The sequence below is a fragment of the Trichosurus vulpecula genome, chromosome 7 (assembly GCF_011100635.1).
Source record: "Trichosurus vulpecula isolate mTriVul1 chromosome 7, mTriVul1.pri, whole genome shotgun sequence".
Taxonomy (NCBI): domain Eukaryota; kingdom Metazoa; phylum Chordata; class Mammalia; order Diprotodontia; family Phalangeridae; genus Trichosurus; species Trichosurus vulpecula.
Window position 1 is genome coordinate 268,275,792 of NC_050579.1, and position 19,688 is coordinate 268,295,479.

The 19,688-nt window shown below is 43.5% G+C and overlaps 1 protein-coding gene across 1 annotated transcript in view; it reads left to right on the forward strand.

Moving 5' to 3' along the window:
• Positions 1-19,688, forward strand: part of LOC118857995 (antigen WC1.1-like) — a 53,486-nt gene that overhangs the window by 6,959 nt on the left and 26,839 nt on the right. Inside the window, 4 exon segments of the mRNA XM_036768436.1 lie at positions 82-396; positions 1,066-1,380; positions 4,831-4,872; positions 4,966-5,280. Of these exon segments, the coding sequence (XP_036624331.1) occupies positions 82-396; positions 1,066-1,380; positions 4,831-4,872; positions 4,966-5,280 (987 nt within the window).

Sequence of the window (19,688 nt, forward strand, 5' to 3'; positions counted from 1 at the left end):
AAGAAAGAAAATTGAACAATCTGAGGAAACTGTTCTCTTTCCTTTGGAAATTGGGCAATTAATGTCAATTTCTCCCTGTAGAAGATGGACAGCTTCGTCTGTTGAATGGAAGAGGTCCCTGCTCTGGAAGAGTTGAAGTCTATTACAATGGTACCTGGGGGACCATCTGTGATGATTCTTGGGACCTGAGTGATGCCCACGTGGTGTGCAGGCAGCTGGGCTGTGGAGTAGCCCTCGAAGCCATGGTCTCTGCTCACTTTGGACAAGGATCAGGCCCCATCTGGCTGGATGAGCTTAACTGCTCTGGCAATGAATCCCACCTAGGGGAGTGCCCTTCCCTCCACTGGGGTCAGCATGACTGCAGGCACAAAGAGGATGCGGGAGTCCTCTGCTCAGGTCTGGGCTACACACATTCCACTAACAGGGAGGGACTTATGGGAGTCCTGAGGAGTGGGGCTTAGAGACCTGAGGGAGCAGGAGTTGATTCAGATAGGTAGGACGACTTCCTGGCCCAAACAGAGTCCTCCCTAGAATTCAGTTTCAGGGCAAGACCTCCTATCTGAAGGCTGATTTTATTCATCTCCTATAATTGTATAGGTGGGTCTCCTCCTTTCTGAAATGTATGTGTCTGTGTATATATATAGACGCACAAGTACATACATACATATATCTGCGTGCATGTGTGTGTGTGTGTGTGTGTGTGTGTGTGTGTATGTATTAGTTATATCTTCATTTCCTAGTGTAGTGCTATTCACAGAACAGGTATACTATGTGTTTCTGCTGATTTGCTTTAATATTGGTAATTCACAGATACACACTGATTTTGAAACTGTGAACATGACTAGTGAAATGGGGGAGATAATAGGGGGAGAGAAGACAGAGAGCAATGCTCAGAAATATAGAGGAAGTAATTCTAGACAATGAAGATCTGGAGTCTCTGTCTACCCAGTGGAGAGTGCCCAGCAGAGCCAGAGACCATAATACAATTTCTAGAGGGAAGATTCCCAGAGGATATGGAAACAAATTCTCCCTCTGATTGTACCATATCTTCTTCTCCATTTACAGAATCCCTGGATCTCAGGCTGGTGAGTGAGGACCATAAGTGCTCTGGTTGGCTTGAGGTTTTCTACAATGGAACATGGGGTAGTGTTTGCTCCAACTCCATGGACGACAATACTGTATCAGTGATTTGCAGACACCTGAGTTGTGGTGCCAAGGGGAATATTGAAACATTATTTAGTGCCAGAAAAGGTTTGCAGGCCAGTTGGATAGACAAAATCAACTGCCAAGGTCGAGAATCTTTCCTCTGGCATTGTCCTTCTCAATCTTGGGACCAGAATTCTTGCCAGCAAGAAGAGGAAGCCTTTATCACATGTGAAGGTAACTACATCTTTTCCTTCTGTTCGACTCCTTTCAAAACAGGCGATTTTTTTAGTCCAAGTGGATTCAATGTATAGACATGATCTGGACCCAAATTCATTTTGATCTGTCCAAGTGAACAGTGGATGGGACCTAGGTTAGTAGGAGTTATGTGGTAAAGAGCTTAGATTTTTTATTTTCGTTGACGAAAACCTTGAAGAGAACACATTGTGAGTCAGTCTTTCTTTGCTCCACAATTCTTGTTCTCATAACAGGAGATTAAATATTCCCTCAAACACCCTAACCTCCCAGGTCTTCATCTTATTCATTTCAAAGCCCTCCATCCAACTCAGAGGCACAAAAGACTGTCATCCTCTTGTTCTTGCTGTCACCTATAAGTGTTCCACTTCTATGCGTGTGAACTCTGAAATTCCTTTATCTGATCATAATTGATGGTCATTAATCCTCTCCCTCTGTGTTGCAACCCCTTACCTCTATTCTTCATCCTCACCACTCCTCAGCTGTTTCCAAGGTCATGATTACTGCACTGGTTAAACTCTCCTCCTCGATTTCTTGGTGAACTGCTTCATTTCTCTTTCTATCCTCCTCTATTGAGTCTCCTGTCCCCTTATACTATCTCCAAAGTTGCCCTTCCAAGCCTCAGTCCTAGTTTATTCCCACTGCCTCTGCTCCTACTCAGGGAAACCTGAATGAAGCTGGAGAAAATCATGAAACCATGCTGAGTGGCTTCACCACAATATGTTATGTAATCTTCACTGGGACTTCCCTGTAGCAAGTGAATCTTTCCATGCCTCCCTAATCGTTTCACTAGCTCACTCTCCATAGTGACTTTTCCAGACTTTTTTCATCGCTCCTCCAATCTCCTGTCCCCTTCCCTCTCATCTTTGTCTCATATTTCATAGAAAAAATTGAAGTCATTCATCAAGAGCTCCCTATTCTTCCCTCCACATATCATATCACCCAGATACTTTTGGCACTATCTGTTCCTTCACCCCTGTCTCACAGAAACAGATGACCCTTCTCCTTGCCAAGGCAATTATTGTCTACTAAGTACTCCCCTACCACATACAAGCAAACTTATCTCTCCAGTCTGTAAAAAACATCTCCCACTTAATCCACCCATTTCTGCTAGCTATCATTCTATATTTCCCCTGCCTATGGTGGCTAAGATCCATGTGAAGTCTTTCCACTACAGGTGCTTCCACTTCCTTTTATCACTCTCATCTTAACTCTGCAATCGGACTTCAAGCTTTATCTTTTACCTGAAACAACTCTTTCCAAAATAATCAACCATCTTGTAATTGTCAAATCTAGTTGACTTTTTACAATCCTCATAGTTTCTAATCTCTCTGTAGCCATTGACACCCAATCGCCATCTTCTGCTTGATTTTCTCTTCTCTCCTGTTTCCTGGTTCTCCTCCTACCTGTCTGGCATCTCCTCCTCAGTCTCCTCAGGTCACCCCCACTAATCACTGATGTTCCTCAAGGACATATGCTGCATTCTCTTCTCTTCACTGTCTATACTGTCTTACTTGATAATCTCATCCAGTCTACTGTGTTAAATTATCATCTCTCTGCAGACAATGCTCAGATTTATCTCTCTAAACCTATGCTCTGTCCTGACCTACAGTCTCTCTTCTCCTCTTGGACATCTTGAACTAAATGTTCTGTAGACAATTTAAATTTAACACATCCCAAACTGAACTTATTTCTCCCTAATTCTTCCCATGTTTTTAACTTTCCTATTACTGTGGAGGACACCACTATCCTCCTAGTCACCTAGTCCTAAGTGTTGTTGTTGACTCTTCTCTCTCTTTTGCCCCGCCTTATGCAATCAGTTGCCAGTTCCTCCCGGTGGCACTTTTGTAACATCTCTCATACATACCCCCTTCTTTCTTCTGACACTGCTACCACACTGGTGCAGTCCCATCCTCAGTGCTTCGAAGAGCCTTCTGGTTGATCACTCTGTCTCAAGTCTCTCTTCATTCCAGTCCATGCTCCACTCAGCTGTTACATTCATCTTCCTAAAGCACATGTCTGGCTGTGTCACTTCTCCATTCCCAAACAATAGCTGTTGTGGCTCCCTGTGACATCTGGGATCAAATATCGAATCCTCTCATTTGAAGCCCTTTCTTTTCTGCCCCCTCCTGCCTTTGTAGTCTCATAACCCTTTCCTTCCCTCTCTATACTCTTCAGTTCAGTCACATCAATCTCTGTTGTTCTTTGTACAAGACCCTCTATCTCCTGATTGTGCATCTTCATTGGTTCTCCCCATCTCTATAATTCTCTCCTTCCTCTTCTCTATCTCTTGTCTTTCCTGGTTTCATTTGTTGTACTTATTCAGTCATTTCAGTCCTGTTCAACTCTTCATGACCTCACTTGGAGTTTTCTTGGCAAAGTGTTTTTGCCATTTCTTCCTCCAGCTCATTTTACACATGAGGTAACTGAGGGAAACAAGGTTGAGCGACTTGCCCAGAGTCTCATAGCTAGTAAGCTTCTGAGGCCAGATTTGAACTTAGGAACATGAGTTTTTCTGATTCCAGGCCCAGCACTCTATCCACTGCACAACCTGGCTGCTTCATTCAGATCCCAGTTAAAGGCCTACCTTCCACACAGCAGCCTCTTGTTACCCCCCTTTAATGCTAGTGCTGTCCCTCTATTATTTTCTTCAATTTCTTCTGTATATTTCATGTTTGCCCCAAGCTGTTTTCACCTTGTCTGCCCCAATTAGACACCGAGCTCCTTGAAGGCAAGGATGGAATTTTTCCTTTCTATGTATCACCAGGGCTTAGTACAGTGCCTGGCACATAGTAGTTTCTCTAACAACGGTTATTGACTTGTTCACTTGACATTTGCCCTCCTCAAACCCTCAGCTGCACATTTAGAGCAGACAACTGAGCCTCCTACTTCTCTAAGAAGTTTGATGAGATCTGACCAAAATTCACTTCCCTCCCATTCTATAGTTTTCAATATTTCTTAGCAACATGACCCATTTTTCTTCTTTCCCTCTTATTACAAAAAGGACATCCTTATTGATCCCTATGGATGTTCACTGTCTCTGCATCTTTTGTCCAGCACTGCCTTATCTAGCAGGCAGCCTGACTTTGCCTCAGACTTGTTCACTCTCCGCATGGACTACTTTGATCTGTTTCCTTATAGAGTCTCCACTTTATGTTCATGTCTCTTCTCTCTAATTACTCTCTGAGCTCCCTATAGGCAGGCACTTTGGTGTTTTATATTTATATATGTATTTTTACTTAGTTGAAAGCTCATAGCATGAATTCACCAAAACATTCAACGTGATAAACATGAAGAAGATGCTATTCTGTATTATGGGAGCAAATTAAAGGATCTTTTGGAATCCTGCCCTGAAACAGCCAAACCTGGTGCCCAAATGATATTTTAGGGTTATGATTAACCCAGCCATTTCCCAATGTCTTTTCTCTGCAGGAAGGAAGGTCCTTGACTGCCCAGCCCCTGGTCACTGCACAGGTATCTCTGTTCATCGCTCTCTCTACCTGGGGATCTCAGAGGTTGCTCACTTCCAAGCTGCAAGTTTAACAGGGGATTCTGCTTCCTTTCCAGACAAAGACAAACTGCGACTCAGGGGAGGAGAGACCCCATGCTCTGGACGAGTGGAGATCTGGCACAATGGCTCCTGGGGGACAGTGTGTGGTGACTCATGGGACCTAGCAGATGCTCATGTGGTTTGTCAGCAGCTGGGCTGTGGCTTTGTTCTGCCTACCCTGGAATGGTCTGCATTTGGCCCAGGAAATGGGACCATCTGGTTGGATGACGTACAGTGCACAGGGAAGGAGTCCACTCTGTGGGATTGCCCTGCAAGGCCCTGGGGACACAATGACTGTAAGCATGAGCAGGATGCTGGTGTCATGTGCTCAGGTGAGTGTGAAGGACACAAGATGGGGCTGGGGGCTCTGAGAACAGACATTGAGTTGGAGGACATGGGGCTAGAGTGTGGATATAAATGGAACTTCCACAGGTCTGTCCTCTAGAACCAGGAGAGGTTGTAATCTGATCCTGGGGTCATGTAATTTAGAACTGAAAGTAAAATTAAGGGTCATCATTCTAACCTCTTTGCTTTCCAGACGAGGAAACAGAAATCCTGTGGGGTTATGTGACAGCCAGAAGGTCACACTGACTAGCAAGTATAAGTTGTTGGGAAATTTTTGAATATAGGTCCTGAGACTCCTAAACTTGCAATCTTTATTCTGTCCTCCAGCTCTCTCCTCAATCTTGTGGTGGAGGGAAGGTACGTAGAGGATTTGGGAACTTTCCTGAAGTGTTTGAATAGCGTATCTTGGGCAGATATTTAAATGACAGAGGAGCCAGGCAGAATTCCAAGCCAATATGCCCAGTGTGGTCTCTATTCATACCTCCATTTGTTGTTTCTTTCCTTCCAGTGGAAAGGGTAGGACAGTGTTGTTATCAGGTCATTCAGTCATGTCTGACTCTTTGTGACTCCATGAACTGTGTCCGTGGGGATTTCTTGGGAAAGATACTGGAGTACTTGGCCATTTTCCTGTCCAGTGTATTCTCATTTTACAGATGAGGATGGGAAGCAAAGAAGGGTTCAGTAACTTGCCCAGGGTCACACAGCCAGTGTCTGAGCCTCCATTTGAACTCAGATCTTCCTTATCTTCTAGGCCCAGTGCTCTATCCATTATACCACCTAGTCCCTCTTTCTTATCAAAAAAGTTAGGATGTTCAGCCCCTCCCCCTTGGCTCTAGCCTATATCAGAGTGGCTCAAAACAAATCACTGCACCAGGATTTACTAATGAGTGCTTACTATGTGCTAGGAGCTGTACTGAGCCCTGGCAATGGAAAGAAGGGCAAAAACATCCCTTGCTTTCAAGCAGCTTCACAATACAATGGGGAAAATGACATATAAATAACTAGATACACAGAAGATACAAGCAGAGCAGAATGAAGGTAACCAGAAAGGAAAGCTTAAGGGCCTGGCATGTCTCAAGAAGGCTCCTTTAGAAGGAAATATTTGAGTTGAGTCTTGAAGGAAGCTCAGCATGTCAAGAGGGGGCGGTAAGAAGGGTGAGCATACATTTAAGGGGTGCCAGAAAGCCAATATTCAGGTGCAGAGGTGGAGTATCATGTGTGAAGAACAGGAAACGGGCCTGTATAGCCAAGTAGTAGAATCTGTGAAGAGGAGGAGTGTATAAGAATTGTGGAAAGGTACAATGAGACCAAGCAGTGAAGAACTGTGATGAACAGAGGAGTTCTATTGATTCCTGGAGGTAACAGGGAACTACAGAATTTTATTAAACTCGGGCATGATGTGGGCAGCTATGTAGTGCAGGCCTGGAGGCAGGAAGACTCATCTTTCTGAAGTTTGTATCCAGCATCAGACACTTAATTGTGTCTTACAGACACTTGTGTGACCCTGGGCCTGTCATTTAACTCTGTCTCTGTTCTTCAACTGTAAAATGAGCCGGAGAAGGAAATGGCAAACCACTCCAGCATCTGTGCTAAGAAAATCCCAAATAGGGTCACAGAGCATCAGACATGACTGAAAAATTTAACCACAACACAAATGATGTACCCTCTACAACAGAGGTGGGGAACCTCTGGTTTTAGGGCCATGTGTAGTCTCCTGGGTCATTGAATATGGCCATATGACTGAGTCCAAGTTTTACAGAATAAATCATTCTATTAAGGGGATTTGATTTGTTCAGTGAAGTTTGGATTCAGTCAACTGGACACAGTTGAGAAACTAGAGGGCCATGAGTAGCCTTGAGAGGGAGGTTCCCCACCACTGCTTTAGAATGATCCCTTTGGCAGCTGATTAAAGGATAGTTTGTCATGAAGAGAACTGATCAGAAGGCTCTGTGATAGCCCTGGAGCTGGTGGGGACCTGAATTGGTGGCTGTATTAGTGGAGAGAAGGAACCTGTGAAGATGGTAATGACAAGATTTTCCGACTAATGGGATCTATGGGGAGAGTGAGAGGGAGGGTTTAAGGAGAGCACCAAGATGGTGAGTCTAAATGATTGGGATGGGGGTAGTGTCTTCAATAGTAATAGGGAAGTTTGGAAGGGGGGTAAGGTGTGTGAGGAGGAGAAATAACAGGAGATAATGAGTGTTATTTTGGACACACTGAGTGTGGAAGTGTCTAGGGGACAGGATGGAAGGATATATAAGACTTGCATTCTCTATGGGAAATCTTTCCTGTTCTTGTAAGAATTATGTCGTTAGGTCAGAGGATATGCTGACGAAACTTGTGAGCTAGAGGTTGGGGTGGAGGGTAGTAGGGGGTCTACAGAAACTATCTTAGAGAATATGTGGACCCTTCCACAAATTTCCAAGGTTTGGCATCTGGATTTGGGATTTGTGGATTCAGCCCGGCCTCTAGACTGCAATCCATATGGTCTCTCAGTCTTTCTTAGCTTGAGCTGGATGGATAGGATTCAGGAGATCTAGGAGCTTCCTAAGGTGTTTGGATGGAAGCGATATGGGAGGATGTTTACAGAATAGGGTGGTTTTACGAGCAGGAATCCAAGAAGCCATGTCAAAACTGATCTCTACCCATTCTTCAGATGTTTTTCTCCTATTTTCTTCCAGTTGAAAGTACAACATTGCCATCTACCACGAAAGGTACACTGCTCTGCCACTCCTTTACTCACCTTCTACCAACTCTGGGTTCATTTAATAGCAGAAACTTTCTCAGGCCCAAGGTTGACCTTGTGGAATTCTTTCATGTCTGAGGAGATCCACTGTACCAGAATCCTGAGCAGCTGCAGACAAGCTTGTGCGCTTGGGGTTAAGGTGGAGTTTGTTGGTGGTGGGGGTGGGTCCCGCAGAATGTTCTTCAAGAATATACAACCCTCCTGCCAAATTCAAGTTTAGAGATCTGGAACTCAGTCAGCATAAGGAAGGATGGTTCCTTCATTGTCCTTTCTTGAGCATCCAGGCCTATCCCAGTGCCCTCTACAATGCAGTTGGTGGGGTGGGGGCTTGCATAGTTGGAGGACATTCAGGTCGAGGGTGAACCTCAGATTTCCCTCCTGTCTCCATACTGACCTCAGTGAGCTGTCCTGGGCAGTTTGACAACTTCTTCCATAATGCAGGGCCTTATGATTCTTCCTCTCCAAAGGAACAACCACTAGGACCATTTCTGCCTCTTTGAACTCTCTGCTTGGGATCTTCTGCCTCATTTTAGGGGCCCTTCTCTTCCTGGTCCTCATCCTCCTAGGGATTCAGACGCACAGAGGGAGAATCCATCAACAAGGTAGGCAAGCTGTGGGGCACTGAAGGATATGGGAAAGAGTGTGGGTGAGTGAAGGGAGGCAAAGATAGGGATAGGGATTTTGGACAAGGCCAAAGAAAGTACTTTAGGACTGGATATGATCCATGTCTTGCTCTGGTTTTCAAACCCCAAATAGGTCCAACTGTCATTGGCCCAAGAGAGTCTAAGCTTGTGTTAGGCATGGGATTACAACCAATGTCTTACAGTATGGGGCTGGGCAGAACAGGCATCCATATTAGAACTAGGGAGTGGTCTGAGTGTGAACAGAAGGTAGATAGAGGAGGGCCCATAAGACCAATATATATGAGGGGATCTTCTCAGGTCCAGAGTTTCTGATGCACGGCCATTTGTCCCAGCTTTGTCCAGATATGGGGATTCTCTGTACGAAGCCGTGTACCAAGACATTGATTACTATCTGACAGGGGGTAAGGAGGACCTTCTGAGCAGCCCAGGTATGTGTATCTTCTACCCATCCACCTCACTAAGACACTCTGGACATAAAGTATATGCTTTGGTCAGTATCATAATCTTTGGCCTTGGCATCTTCATAAATCTCTGCCTATACGTGCCTGCTGTGGTTCCCCCCACCCCATAACATTCCATTTCCCATTGTCTACAGGGGCAGGCACATCCAACAACCCAATTCTGAGCTCTGAGCTTCATCTCTAGGGGGTAAATGACCAGACCTCTGTGTTCTTTTGGTTGTGATGTTATTTTATCTTCCTGGGTCCCCTGATTATAGCATCTACGAGTTCAGGACAGGGCCCTCATAATTTCAGGTCCAAAGATGCAATGATTTCCTTTCTCTAAGAGGATAGCCAACTCTATAGAATTGATTAACCCCATTATACTGTTCCCTCTAAATCTGGATCTTTCTTGGTAAGAACAGAATTGGAGCAAAAAGGCTTGAAGGTCCCTAAAATTAATAACATGAAGCTCTGGATGAAACCCCCTTCCATACTCTTAGAACTTTTCCACCCACATGGGAGCCACCTTTCTCCTGGCCAGCTCTGAGACCCTCACTCAGTAACAAAATTCAGTTTTCCACACTTTCACCCCTACTCTGCATTAAGAATGACACCCTTCTGTTAGGACAATATCATGTATTACACCCTGCAATTTTTAGAACATAGCTTATTTTATGTTACTTCTGTCTTATCAATCAGGTTCTTCACCACTCTAATATGGAAACTTCCAGGAAGATGGCATAAAAGTTTCTGTCATGTTTGGGAGGGCCCTTGGTCTCACCCAGAACACTTTGATTAATCATCTCAAAAAGTGCCTTTTTTATCCTTTTCACCAGAGACTGAGAGAGCACTCTGCTTAAGGTCGGCCTCCCTGGTGTCAGAACACATTGTCACATTGTTCTGAAGTCTGTGGATAGACCCAATATGGTGGACAGAGGGGAGATGAGTTTCTATCTCCTATTTGATTCTGTCACCTTCTTCTTCTCCTCAGGGTCTCTTATGGGTGATGTGAGAGACAAGCTTCCAGTAGAGGAAAATGAAGGGAAAAACGAAACTGCACTTTCCCCAGGTAACATGAAAGGGCAGGCCTCAGATGCCGGAACTGATGTGTCCCAAGGAATTTTCTGCCCTGGAAGGCATCAGCTAAAATGCTACTCTGCTGTCTTCAGCTGCTCCTCATCCCAGACAACCCATAGCTCCCTCTTCCAAGCTTTTAAGAATACCCTCATTGGCAGATTGATGCTCTCTGGCTCCAAACATGTGCTTGGGAGATAGAGGTTTAGAATGAGACAAAGGAAATGATTCAGAAGAAAGGGAGGAAGGGAGCCAGGTTTGGTTTGATAGGTTTCCAGGCCCCTGAGAGGGGGCTTAGGGCTTGATTTCAGGGTCAGAACAATGACCAAAGAGGCATCAGAATCTGGAGGATAATCCAGGGAATCAGCGTACTCTCTCTGGTGTATTCTTTCTCAGGGTTACTATCATCAGAGCAACTTGAACAGAGCAACTTATGACAGGGTTGAAGGTTCCGGGCTAAGTGATTTCCTCCTTGAAGCTGGGGCCAGTAATAAACTGTGAAGTAATAGATATAAAGAGAGGAGAATTTTGAAGCTAAGTAAATGAAGGGGAAATTTACACTAAGGAGGACTGAAATAATTGTCCTACATGAAGGAACATTTATCCTCTTTCCCACCTTGGTGATTCTTGCTGCAAGGTCAGGTCCCCAACCCTAAACCTAAATAGTCTTCTTCAGCTGAGTTCAGCTTTGAACAACTCCTGACACTCCCTTCAATCTTAAAAAAAATAAAATTCCATACTTGTTTTCATACGCACAAGGACATCCCTTTACTTGTAGAAAAATTGTGTTGAAAACAAAGCAATCATCTCTCCCTCAGATATCTCAAGTCAGCCTGATGATCCCCCAGGTGATGGGTATGATGATGCTGAAGAATTATCTGGGCCTGAAATTCCCCCTGTCACCCAGATGAATGAGGAGGGCACTCTGGGGCCTAGTGATGCATGGGCTGAGTACAGGGAGTCACACACAGGTGAGAGGTTCCCAACAGATTTATTGGCCTGACAAGTGAGATTTCCAGCTATGGGTGAACTTATTTTGGAAGAGGAAGAGGTGGCCCTATGTGCACATACACGCATGTGTAAATACACACATGTCTATATACAGATATGACTGCCTATTAATATGTATGCACACATGTATGTGCACATATGTGCTTATATACATTAAATATATATTTCTATATGTGGATATGCACATATGTGTGTATATGTGTGTATATATATATATATGAAAATGACAAAATATTTCGGTAGTACATCGAGAATTCTCTGCATTGACATTTTTCAGAAATGTAACTGAGACAATTGTTCCCACAATGATGTGACCAAGAAACAAAATGAGCAGGCCCTGGGGTTCTGAAGCTGCCTCCTCCAAGCTCCCATTCTCTGTGACCCCAACCCACCCTCAATGTAAAGAGAAGTCTTTCCATAGCCCTCTCTCAGTCCTGGCCATTCCTGCCCCTTTCCTGTTAATGGTGTGTCATGACTGAGAAAGGACTCTTTATCCAGGCCTTGAGGGTGCCATTCTTTTCCCCACCTGTGCAACCACCGAAGTCTCCTTGCTCTTCTTTAGACACAGCTACAAATTCAGCTCCACTTTCTTGGTTCCAGGTCAGTCTCCTGAGTTCTTTGGGAGATCCCCGGCCTCCACGACTGGAGAAGATGACCCACCGATGTCCTCTGAGGACCAAGCATATGATGAAGCTGAGATTGGTGTCCCTCAGATGTCAATTTAAGACCATTAGCTACAAGCAGTCTCTTAATAAATGTTTATTTAATTGAATTGGAGTGGAACCAGTTTCCTGTGACACTTGAAATAGTTTTAGAATTTCCCTGACCTCAAACACTGTATCCTGAGAGGACAGGGTTGGGGGTTTCCTCTTCTCATGTTGTGAACACCTCTCTACTACTCTAAACTCACCCACTAGGTTGAGATTTTTGCCTCTATCAAAATTGCTTCTCCTTCAGGACCTTTAATTCTGACATTTCCCTCTTTATCCGTTCTTCTTTCCATGGCCTCACATCCAAACCTGCCTTACCTAGATCTTTTCTCGAATTCGTGATCTCTACCTTTTCCTTCCAGTCCTTTACCCACAGTATGGAACTCCATGTCCTAGCTACCCTTCATCAAAAAATATGATCAGCCTTCTCAACTGTTCAGAAAATGTCTGTGTAAACAAAGATGCATTGTGAAGTTACAGGCATGTGCCGCTGGACCATGGGTGGCCAAAAAGTGCAGCCTGTGGCGGCCTGCATGCCAGCCACCATAGTGCGATTTATGGGGCCAGCCTAGGAGCATAGAAATTTTCAGAAATGCTTTAATAAACAAAGCCGAGCTACTGCAGAGCTTTCACTAAAATGGCAAATCAAAAGATATTGTCTATTGTTTCAATAAAAACCTAAGTTTAGACAGCCCTGCTCTGGACTATAGAGAGCACACCTCTTCAGAGGTACACCTTCCCTGTTGAATTACCTGACTATATAAGCCAGTCTTGCCCCCTACTCCTCCAGACTGGGAGATCTCATGTTCACCCTCAGCTTGACAGAAGACTTTGAAACCAGGATTCTAGTTCTTTTCAATCCCTTCTGATAACTTCTATAAGAGCTTCCCTGAATTCAGCGATCAGTCCCCCGCCCAATTTTATCATATTACAGGATTTTGCTTCGACATTATACCCCTACCCTAGCTGGTGAGAGAAATGATTGTTAAGAACCTAGTATGGGGGAGATCTGGGCTTTTTCTCCCTCCTGTTTCTTTGTTCGAAGTCCAGTATTTGAAGGACATTATTGAGCTCTGTCCAAAATTTACCCCACCCAGACCATCTTCTCTAGGTGAATTCCTGTTCATTTGTTCTACTCAGGTTTGCATGGGGATAAATTCTTTGATTCAATTGTCCAGTTCTCGGGGTGATTTGGAAATAAATGACATGGTCAAAGTTATATCCTCCAGCCCCTCATTTGAATAGGTCCGCCTCTCATTATAATATTCATTCTTTTTCATTTCTTGTTCACCCATCAGAGGCGCCTCAGAACACCCACTCTTCCAAGTTCATATAAGCATTGAGTGGGTTCCATAAGGGGTCTTGGGTGTTCAATAGTGTTACTGACCCCTTTTATTGACAATATGCTAACATTATTAATAAAATGATTGATTAATTACCCAGTAATTATCTCTTGAATTTTTAAAATGTCACACTGGTTATAACTTGAGCTGAAAATATTTCTATGAAGTTAATCCCACAGCTTCTCCTCTTCCCTGCCCCTTCTCGCCGCTGTCCTACCTCCTCTCTCCCAATTTCCACTCCGTACTTTATTCGTTGCTTTGTGACATGTGGTCCATTCATATATATTATTCTTTCAATAAGCAAATCTAAAGCCCCTATTCTATGCTCAAGGATACAATTCCTTCTCTGTCAATGATATTGAAGAATGGTCATTATGAAGTATGGCCAGTCATTAGAACCTCGCACCTACAGCCAGCCATATAGGACTTATGAGGTGCTTTCTTCTGGGGTGAGGTGTTGTAGTATAAGCATTATGTATATCTAGTGGTTGTTGAGAATAGTTGTTACTGTTGAGGAGAGGCCTTGGTAAGCCTTCTATCTGGCCCCCACCATCACAATGGGCAACACCTCTGTTTCCCCAGGTTCTTCTTCTTCCCTACCCCACCTCCTCACTGTCAGCCTTGCCTTTCTCTCTAGTCATTCCTTGGCCGCTGCCCCTGGGTAAGTCTTTCTTTCAATCACATTGAAGAGAAGACTATGGGAAGGGAAATTGTATTGGACTGAAGTGAGGCAGACTTGCACAAAGTCATCAGCCTCACTCTCTTTTCCAGAGTCATACAAGTCCAGTGGCAAGACAGAAGTCAGGACAAATGGTCCAGGATGCAGTGAATGACTTTGGCGGCTTTGTCACTTAAATACAATTCACATACACATCAACACGTCACCGCGGGATGTCATTGGTCCTCTTTGAAACTAAGGACAAACAACTGCTCATGTAATTGGAAAGTTTTTTTTTTCATGAAGAATTCTCTGCTTCCCTCACTGTGTACTCTGGGTTTGTATAAGTTATAGTAAACAAAATTATCCATTTTCGTTTGTAGCTCATGCTCTGGAGTGCATTCCCTCAGCTCCTACTGACACTGGCAGGCCTCAGAGGGCAGATGCTTACTTGTCCTCTCAGGCTTTGAGGGGCTTCTGAGTTCCTGTGGGGAGGGGGCTCACCATAATAAGTGCTTAATAAATGCTACCTGCCTCTCTAATATTCAGTCAAATATTTAGTCAAAGGGAAGCACTTGAGAACCTAGAGGCCATATGTGGCTTTGAGACTTTAGGTTGCCCACATAAAGATGGGGATATTGGTGATACATAAAGAAGAATGGGTAGAAAACATTTTCCCAAACGTCTATTATGTGCTCTTCCGTAAGTACATGCAGAGTCCAGGAGAAACCAGCATAACGTAGACCGCACATGTGGCACAGGATTTTGCTGAAAGCCTTTTTCTGCCTTGAAATAAATCTTTTTACATCGTTCTCTGCGTAGAAAAGGTGGAGGAAGCAATGTTCAGAAATGAATTTAAAACAGTAGGAAAAGACACGAGAACAATTTTTTTTGAGAGAATTAGGGTTAAGTGACTTGCCCAGGGTCACACAATTAGTAAGTGTCTGAAACTGAATTTGAACTCAGGTCCTCCTGATTCCAGCATTGGTGTGCTATTCACTGTGCCTCCTAGTTACCCCTGAGTACAAATTTTTAAAAGAAACTTTGGAAGACATAGTATCATAGTTTTAGTACTGGAAGGGATTGTAGAGGACATCTAATAAAACCGTTTCATTTCACAGATGAAGAAACTGAGGCTCAGAGATACTCCCCCCTCCATTCAAAATCACAAAAACAATGAGGGAGCAGAATTCACATCTTCCTCCTTCAAATCCCACACCCTTAGATTGTAGCAGGACTGCCACATTCAAGCTCTGCTAATCTTCCCTTCTTTCTTTGCATGTGTAAGCTTTGTGCAAGGGCCCTGGTATCACAGAGGGTTCAGGTAATCCCTGGGGGATATTTTGTTGCTTCGGAGTCAGGAAAAACAGAGGAAATAGCAAAGCATAGTTCAAATTCAGGGTCTGAAACCCAGTTATGTGAAAATCTCCACATAAAAGAGGATGTTGAGTATGTAGGGGTCTTAAATAACTGTTTGCTCTTAGGGATAGCTCCTTCAGAGGCAATCTAATTCCTCACCCTCCTCCTCCTTCATCCCCATACCACACCCCTTCCCCCCAGTACTAAAGCCTAGCCTTGGTGGGGCTGGGCTTGTGTGGGGATAGTTCCAAGATTTCCAATGGTCCTTGGCCCTCGAAGTAGTACAAGGGCTTGAATCATCCCTGGCTGCCTTCATATTTTATTTCTCCTTATGTGGCTCCCAAGGGACTGTTATCACCTTAGAGCCAGGGACTCAAGACCATGTCTTTGGAGAACCAGCTTTCATTCCCTGGCCCTCCCAGCCTAGGTAGTGAGAATGCAATTGGCAAGAGAATTTGAGAGAGTCTTCTATTGTGGGGGGGAGGTTTCTATGAGCTTTTCTCCTCACAGAGTAATATTATCGACAAGCTTTGTTGTGGGTTAAATGTCTTACAGTATTGATCTTTCAGTTCCTCTGGGAGGCAGGGATTTACCCCTACAGTCTTACAAATGAGAAATCTAAGGTGAAGAGAAATTAAATAACTTATCTAGCACCTCAGAGCTGGAAAGTGCCAGAACCTGGATTCTAACCCAGATGTTCTAAGACCTAAATCTAGTGTCATGTATTTCATTCATTTTGTCATTAAACAAAGCACCTTCTGTGGGAAGAATCCTGTGCTGGATGTCAGGAGTGACACCCAGGTTGTATACAAGACAAAATCCTTGCCTCATAGAGCACACAATCCACTATACTTTGCTGGGTATGATACACACGCGTGTGTGCACTTGCACATACACACACACGTATATGTTGTTGTTCAGTCATTTTCAGTGATGTCCAACACTTCATGACTCCATTTGGGATTTTCTTGGCAAAGATACTGGAGCAGTTTGCTATTTTCTTCATTTTACATATAAGGAAACTGAAGCAAACAGGGTTAAGTGACTTGCCCAGGGTCACACAGCTAGTAAGTGTCTGAGGCAGGATTTGAACCCTGGAAAATGAGTCTTCTTGATTGCAGGCCCAGCCCTCCATGCCCTATAGGGTCACTTATCAGTACCATGTGTTTATATATATATATATATTATAGATATATGTTAATCTCTATATATATCTAATATATATCTCTAGCTTCATCTCTACCTCTCTCTCTCTCTCTCTCTCTCTCTCTGTCTCTCTCCCTCTCTCTCTCCATCTCTGTCTCCCTCCTACAACCCTCTCTTTCTCTCTCTGTCTCTATCTATCATACAAGGCGGTTGGCAATCTGCCTTTATGGGGACAACCCTGCCATCTTCACATCTTTCTTTTTACCTGATATTAACCTAATACACTGGGGAGGGAAAATGATAGGTGTCTGAAGAAAAACGGATGAGAGTTGGGAAGAGAAGTCTAATTTGGGAAAGACATCGGGAATGAGTCTGTTGGAAGTGGAATCCAATTTCCTCCTCTATTCTTCCTTTTCCCTATTTATTATGTACCCTAAAGTTATAGGGACAGGATCATTTTCACATAGGTCAGCCTGTTTAACGTGCATGTTGTTGAGATTGTGGTGAAAAAACATAATTTGTTTATGATTCTGTAGAAATTATGATTCCATCTAAAACTTCTGTTGGGCAAAAGGACATAAAGCTGTTCTTGTGTCCTACCAATATTTTCTATCTAATTGATGTATTCCAGTAAGGAGTAAGTGAGGAAATGGTGTTGATACTTTTGTGCTCATTTGAATATGATATTTTATTAATGTCTATTCTCATTAGTGGCCAATGGCTCACTAAAACTGTTGTTCATTCAGGCTGGAGAAGAAATCAGTTGTGATTCTTTGTCTGATACTTGCCAACGGTAATTTTTCTTTTGAACATATTCTTGATATGCTAAGCGTTCAAAAGACAAATATCCTTCATTAAAATAAATAACACATCAGTTTGGTGGGGGAGGTAAGTGGGGAGGACACAGCCGGTGCAGGTTCGAGCCTATGGCTTCATTTAAGAGACACCTCAAAACCCCTGAGGAATCTTAGAACTCTGAGTGGGCAGATCTGCTAGGCCTGACTCTGGGAGAGTCAACCAGTATGTACTTCTACACCTGATTGTTCCAGTCCTCATTGATTTCCTTTTCAATGTCCTATAGCATTTTAATTTTTTACTTCACAACTCAGCAGAAAATTACACAGGATCTTCTTGTTAACTATTTTTCCTATGGGATGATCATGCCTCTCCAACAAGACTTTTGAGGGCTGGGTCTTTGTCTCCTCCAGCTTCTGAATTCCACAGAACCAAGAACACTCCTGCACACATGAAACTGATCCAGATTGATCAACTGATTCTCTGTGTCTTATGAGCAACTACAGAATGGCCTGTGCAGTGACAAGTCTGAAGATGAACTATATTGAAGACATAATTAACCACTTATTCTGCATCTGTGTGCGTGCGTGTGTGTGTGTGTGTGTGTGTGTGTGTGTTTGTGTGTGTGTGTGTGTGTGAGAAAGAGAGAGAGGGAGAGAGAGCGAGACAGAGAGACAGAGAGAGACAGACACACACAGAGCAAGTTACTTTCCCTCTCTGCTTTTGCTATTGGTGAAATAGATTAATAACATTGAATGAAAAGCAATAAATTAAAGACTAATGAAATAATATATTCAAAGCATTTTACAAGCATAAAACACTAAATAAATGGAAGTCATTTTTGTTGCTAGGCAGCATTAAGTTGTGGTGGGACCCAGGGCTACTACTGGAAAGTTGGAAATTCTAAGTTGGAAAAAATGTTAAAGGCTAGATTGCCCCATAGTTTACATTAGCCAAATGCTACGTAAACTACTGAATAAGGACGGGAGAGACAAGAGGTGTCAGAATATATAGGAAATTTTAGCGAAAAGAAATTAGATTCCTATAAACAGGAAGATTCACACCACTCTGCCTGAAGTCTAGAGAGAGGGAATGAAGATCCTTTCATTTACTGATTTCCCAAATCAGCACAGAGAGGTGGCAAGCCTAGAACTGGTGCATTGGAGAAGCTGGTAAATCCTTCCTTTTCTGATCTGGGACCCAGATACTGAGCAAATAGAACAGAAAGTCTCACATTTCCACAGCCTTTGAGCTGTCTGTGCTAACCTTCAGCAGTTACACACATGCAAGTCAGACACATAATTGGTAAGTTTGGGTTTAATCACAAACTCCCCCAAACCAACGATCACCATATAAACATCCTCCTGCTGACACAGTTCTGGATGATAGGTGTTGGAGCCAAAGTCTTGTGGGTTTTCACCTGCCTGGAGACTGTGTTTACATGTTGTACATCTGAGGATGCATCAGGAGCTTGAGTAAACATTAAAGATTCCTCTACTTGCTGATCTGAGGAACAAATCTGTCTCTGGTACTGCGGGTGGTGGGTGCTGAAATTTTGTGTTTTTTGGATTTATTATTGTCAGCTACTTGTGTGTTACTGCTTTCAATACATTCTCTATCCAGGCTTAGACAGTTAACCTTGTGCTAGATAATCCTGAGTCTTTGTGCCTGGGTTTAAATCATGACTCTATCATGCGCTAGCTGTGTGACTGTGGTCAAGTCACTTAACCACTCTGAATCTATTTCCTCATTTATATAATGAGATTAATAATGAAATGATGAATAATAATAATGAGAAGCATGTAGGTGGCAGAGTAGATAGAACCCTGTGCCTAGATTTAGGAGGACATGAACCTGAGTTCTGACCTAGCCTCAGATGGTTACTAGGTGTGGGAGCCTAGAAAGTCATTAATTTGTTTGCCTCTGCTTCCTCAGTGGTAAAATGGGATTCTCTTTTTAATGATGAGGCAATGGGGGTTAAGTGACTTGCCCAGGGTCACACAGCTAGTAAGTGTCAAGTGTCTGAGGCCAGGTTTGAACTCAGAGCCTCCTGACTCCAGGGTCAGTACACCTCCTAGCTGACCCCATAAAATGAGGTTCTTAATAGCACCTGACTCACAGAGTCATTGTGAGGAACACCTGAGATAATATTTGTAAATCCCTTACCACAGTACCTGGTATATTGTAGGAAGTTAATGAATGTTTTTTCTGTTCTTCCCCTTCATCTTCCTCTAACAACCAGAGTGAAGAGGCTAATTCTCGAGCTTTCAGGCTCTTTACACCCTTTGCCAGTTTAGTCCCAGGCTCACTGTCTTTTTTTCTTCCAAACTTCTCTTATGCTTGAGGACTTCAATGTATGTGTTGCTGTCTCTCCAACTGTCCCAAATCCCTGAGTCATCAGCCTCCCAACTTTCCATAACCTCCTTCTTTCTTACTCAGTCTGATAGTTATAGGTTGGATGTCAAC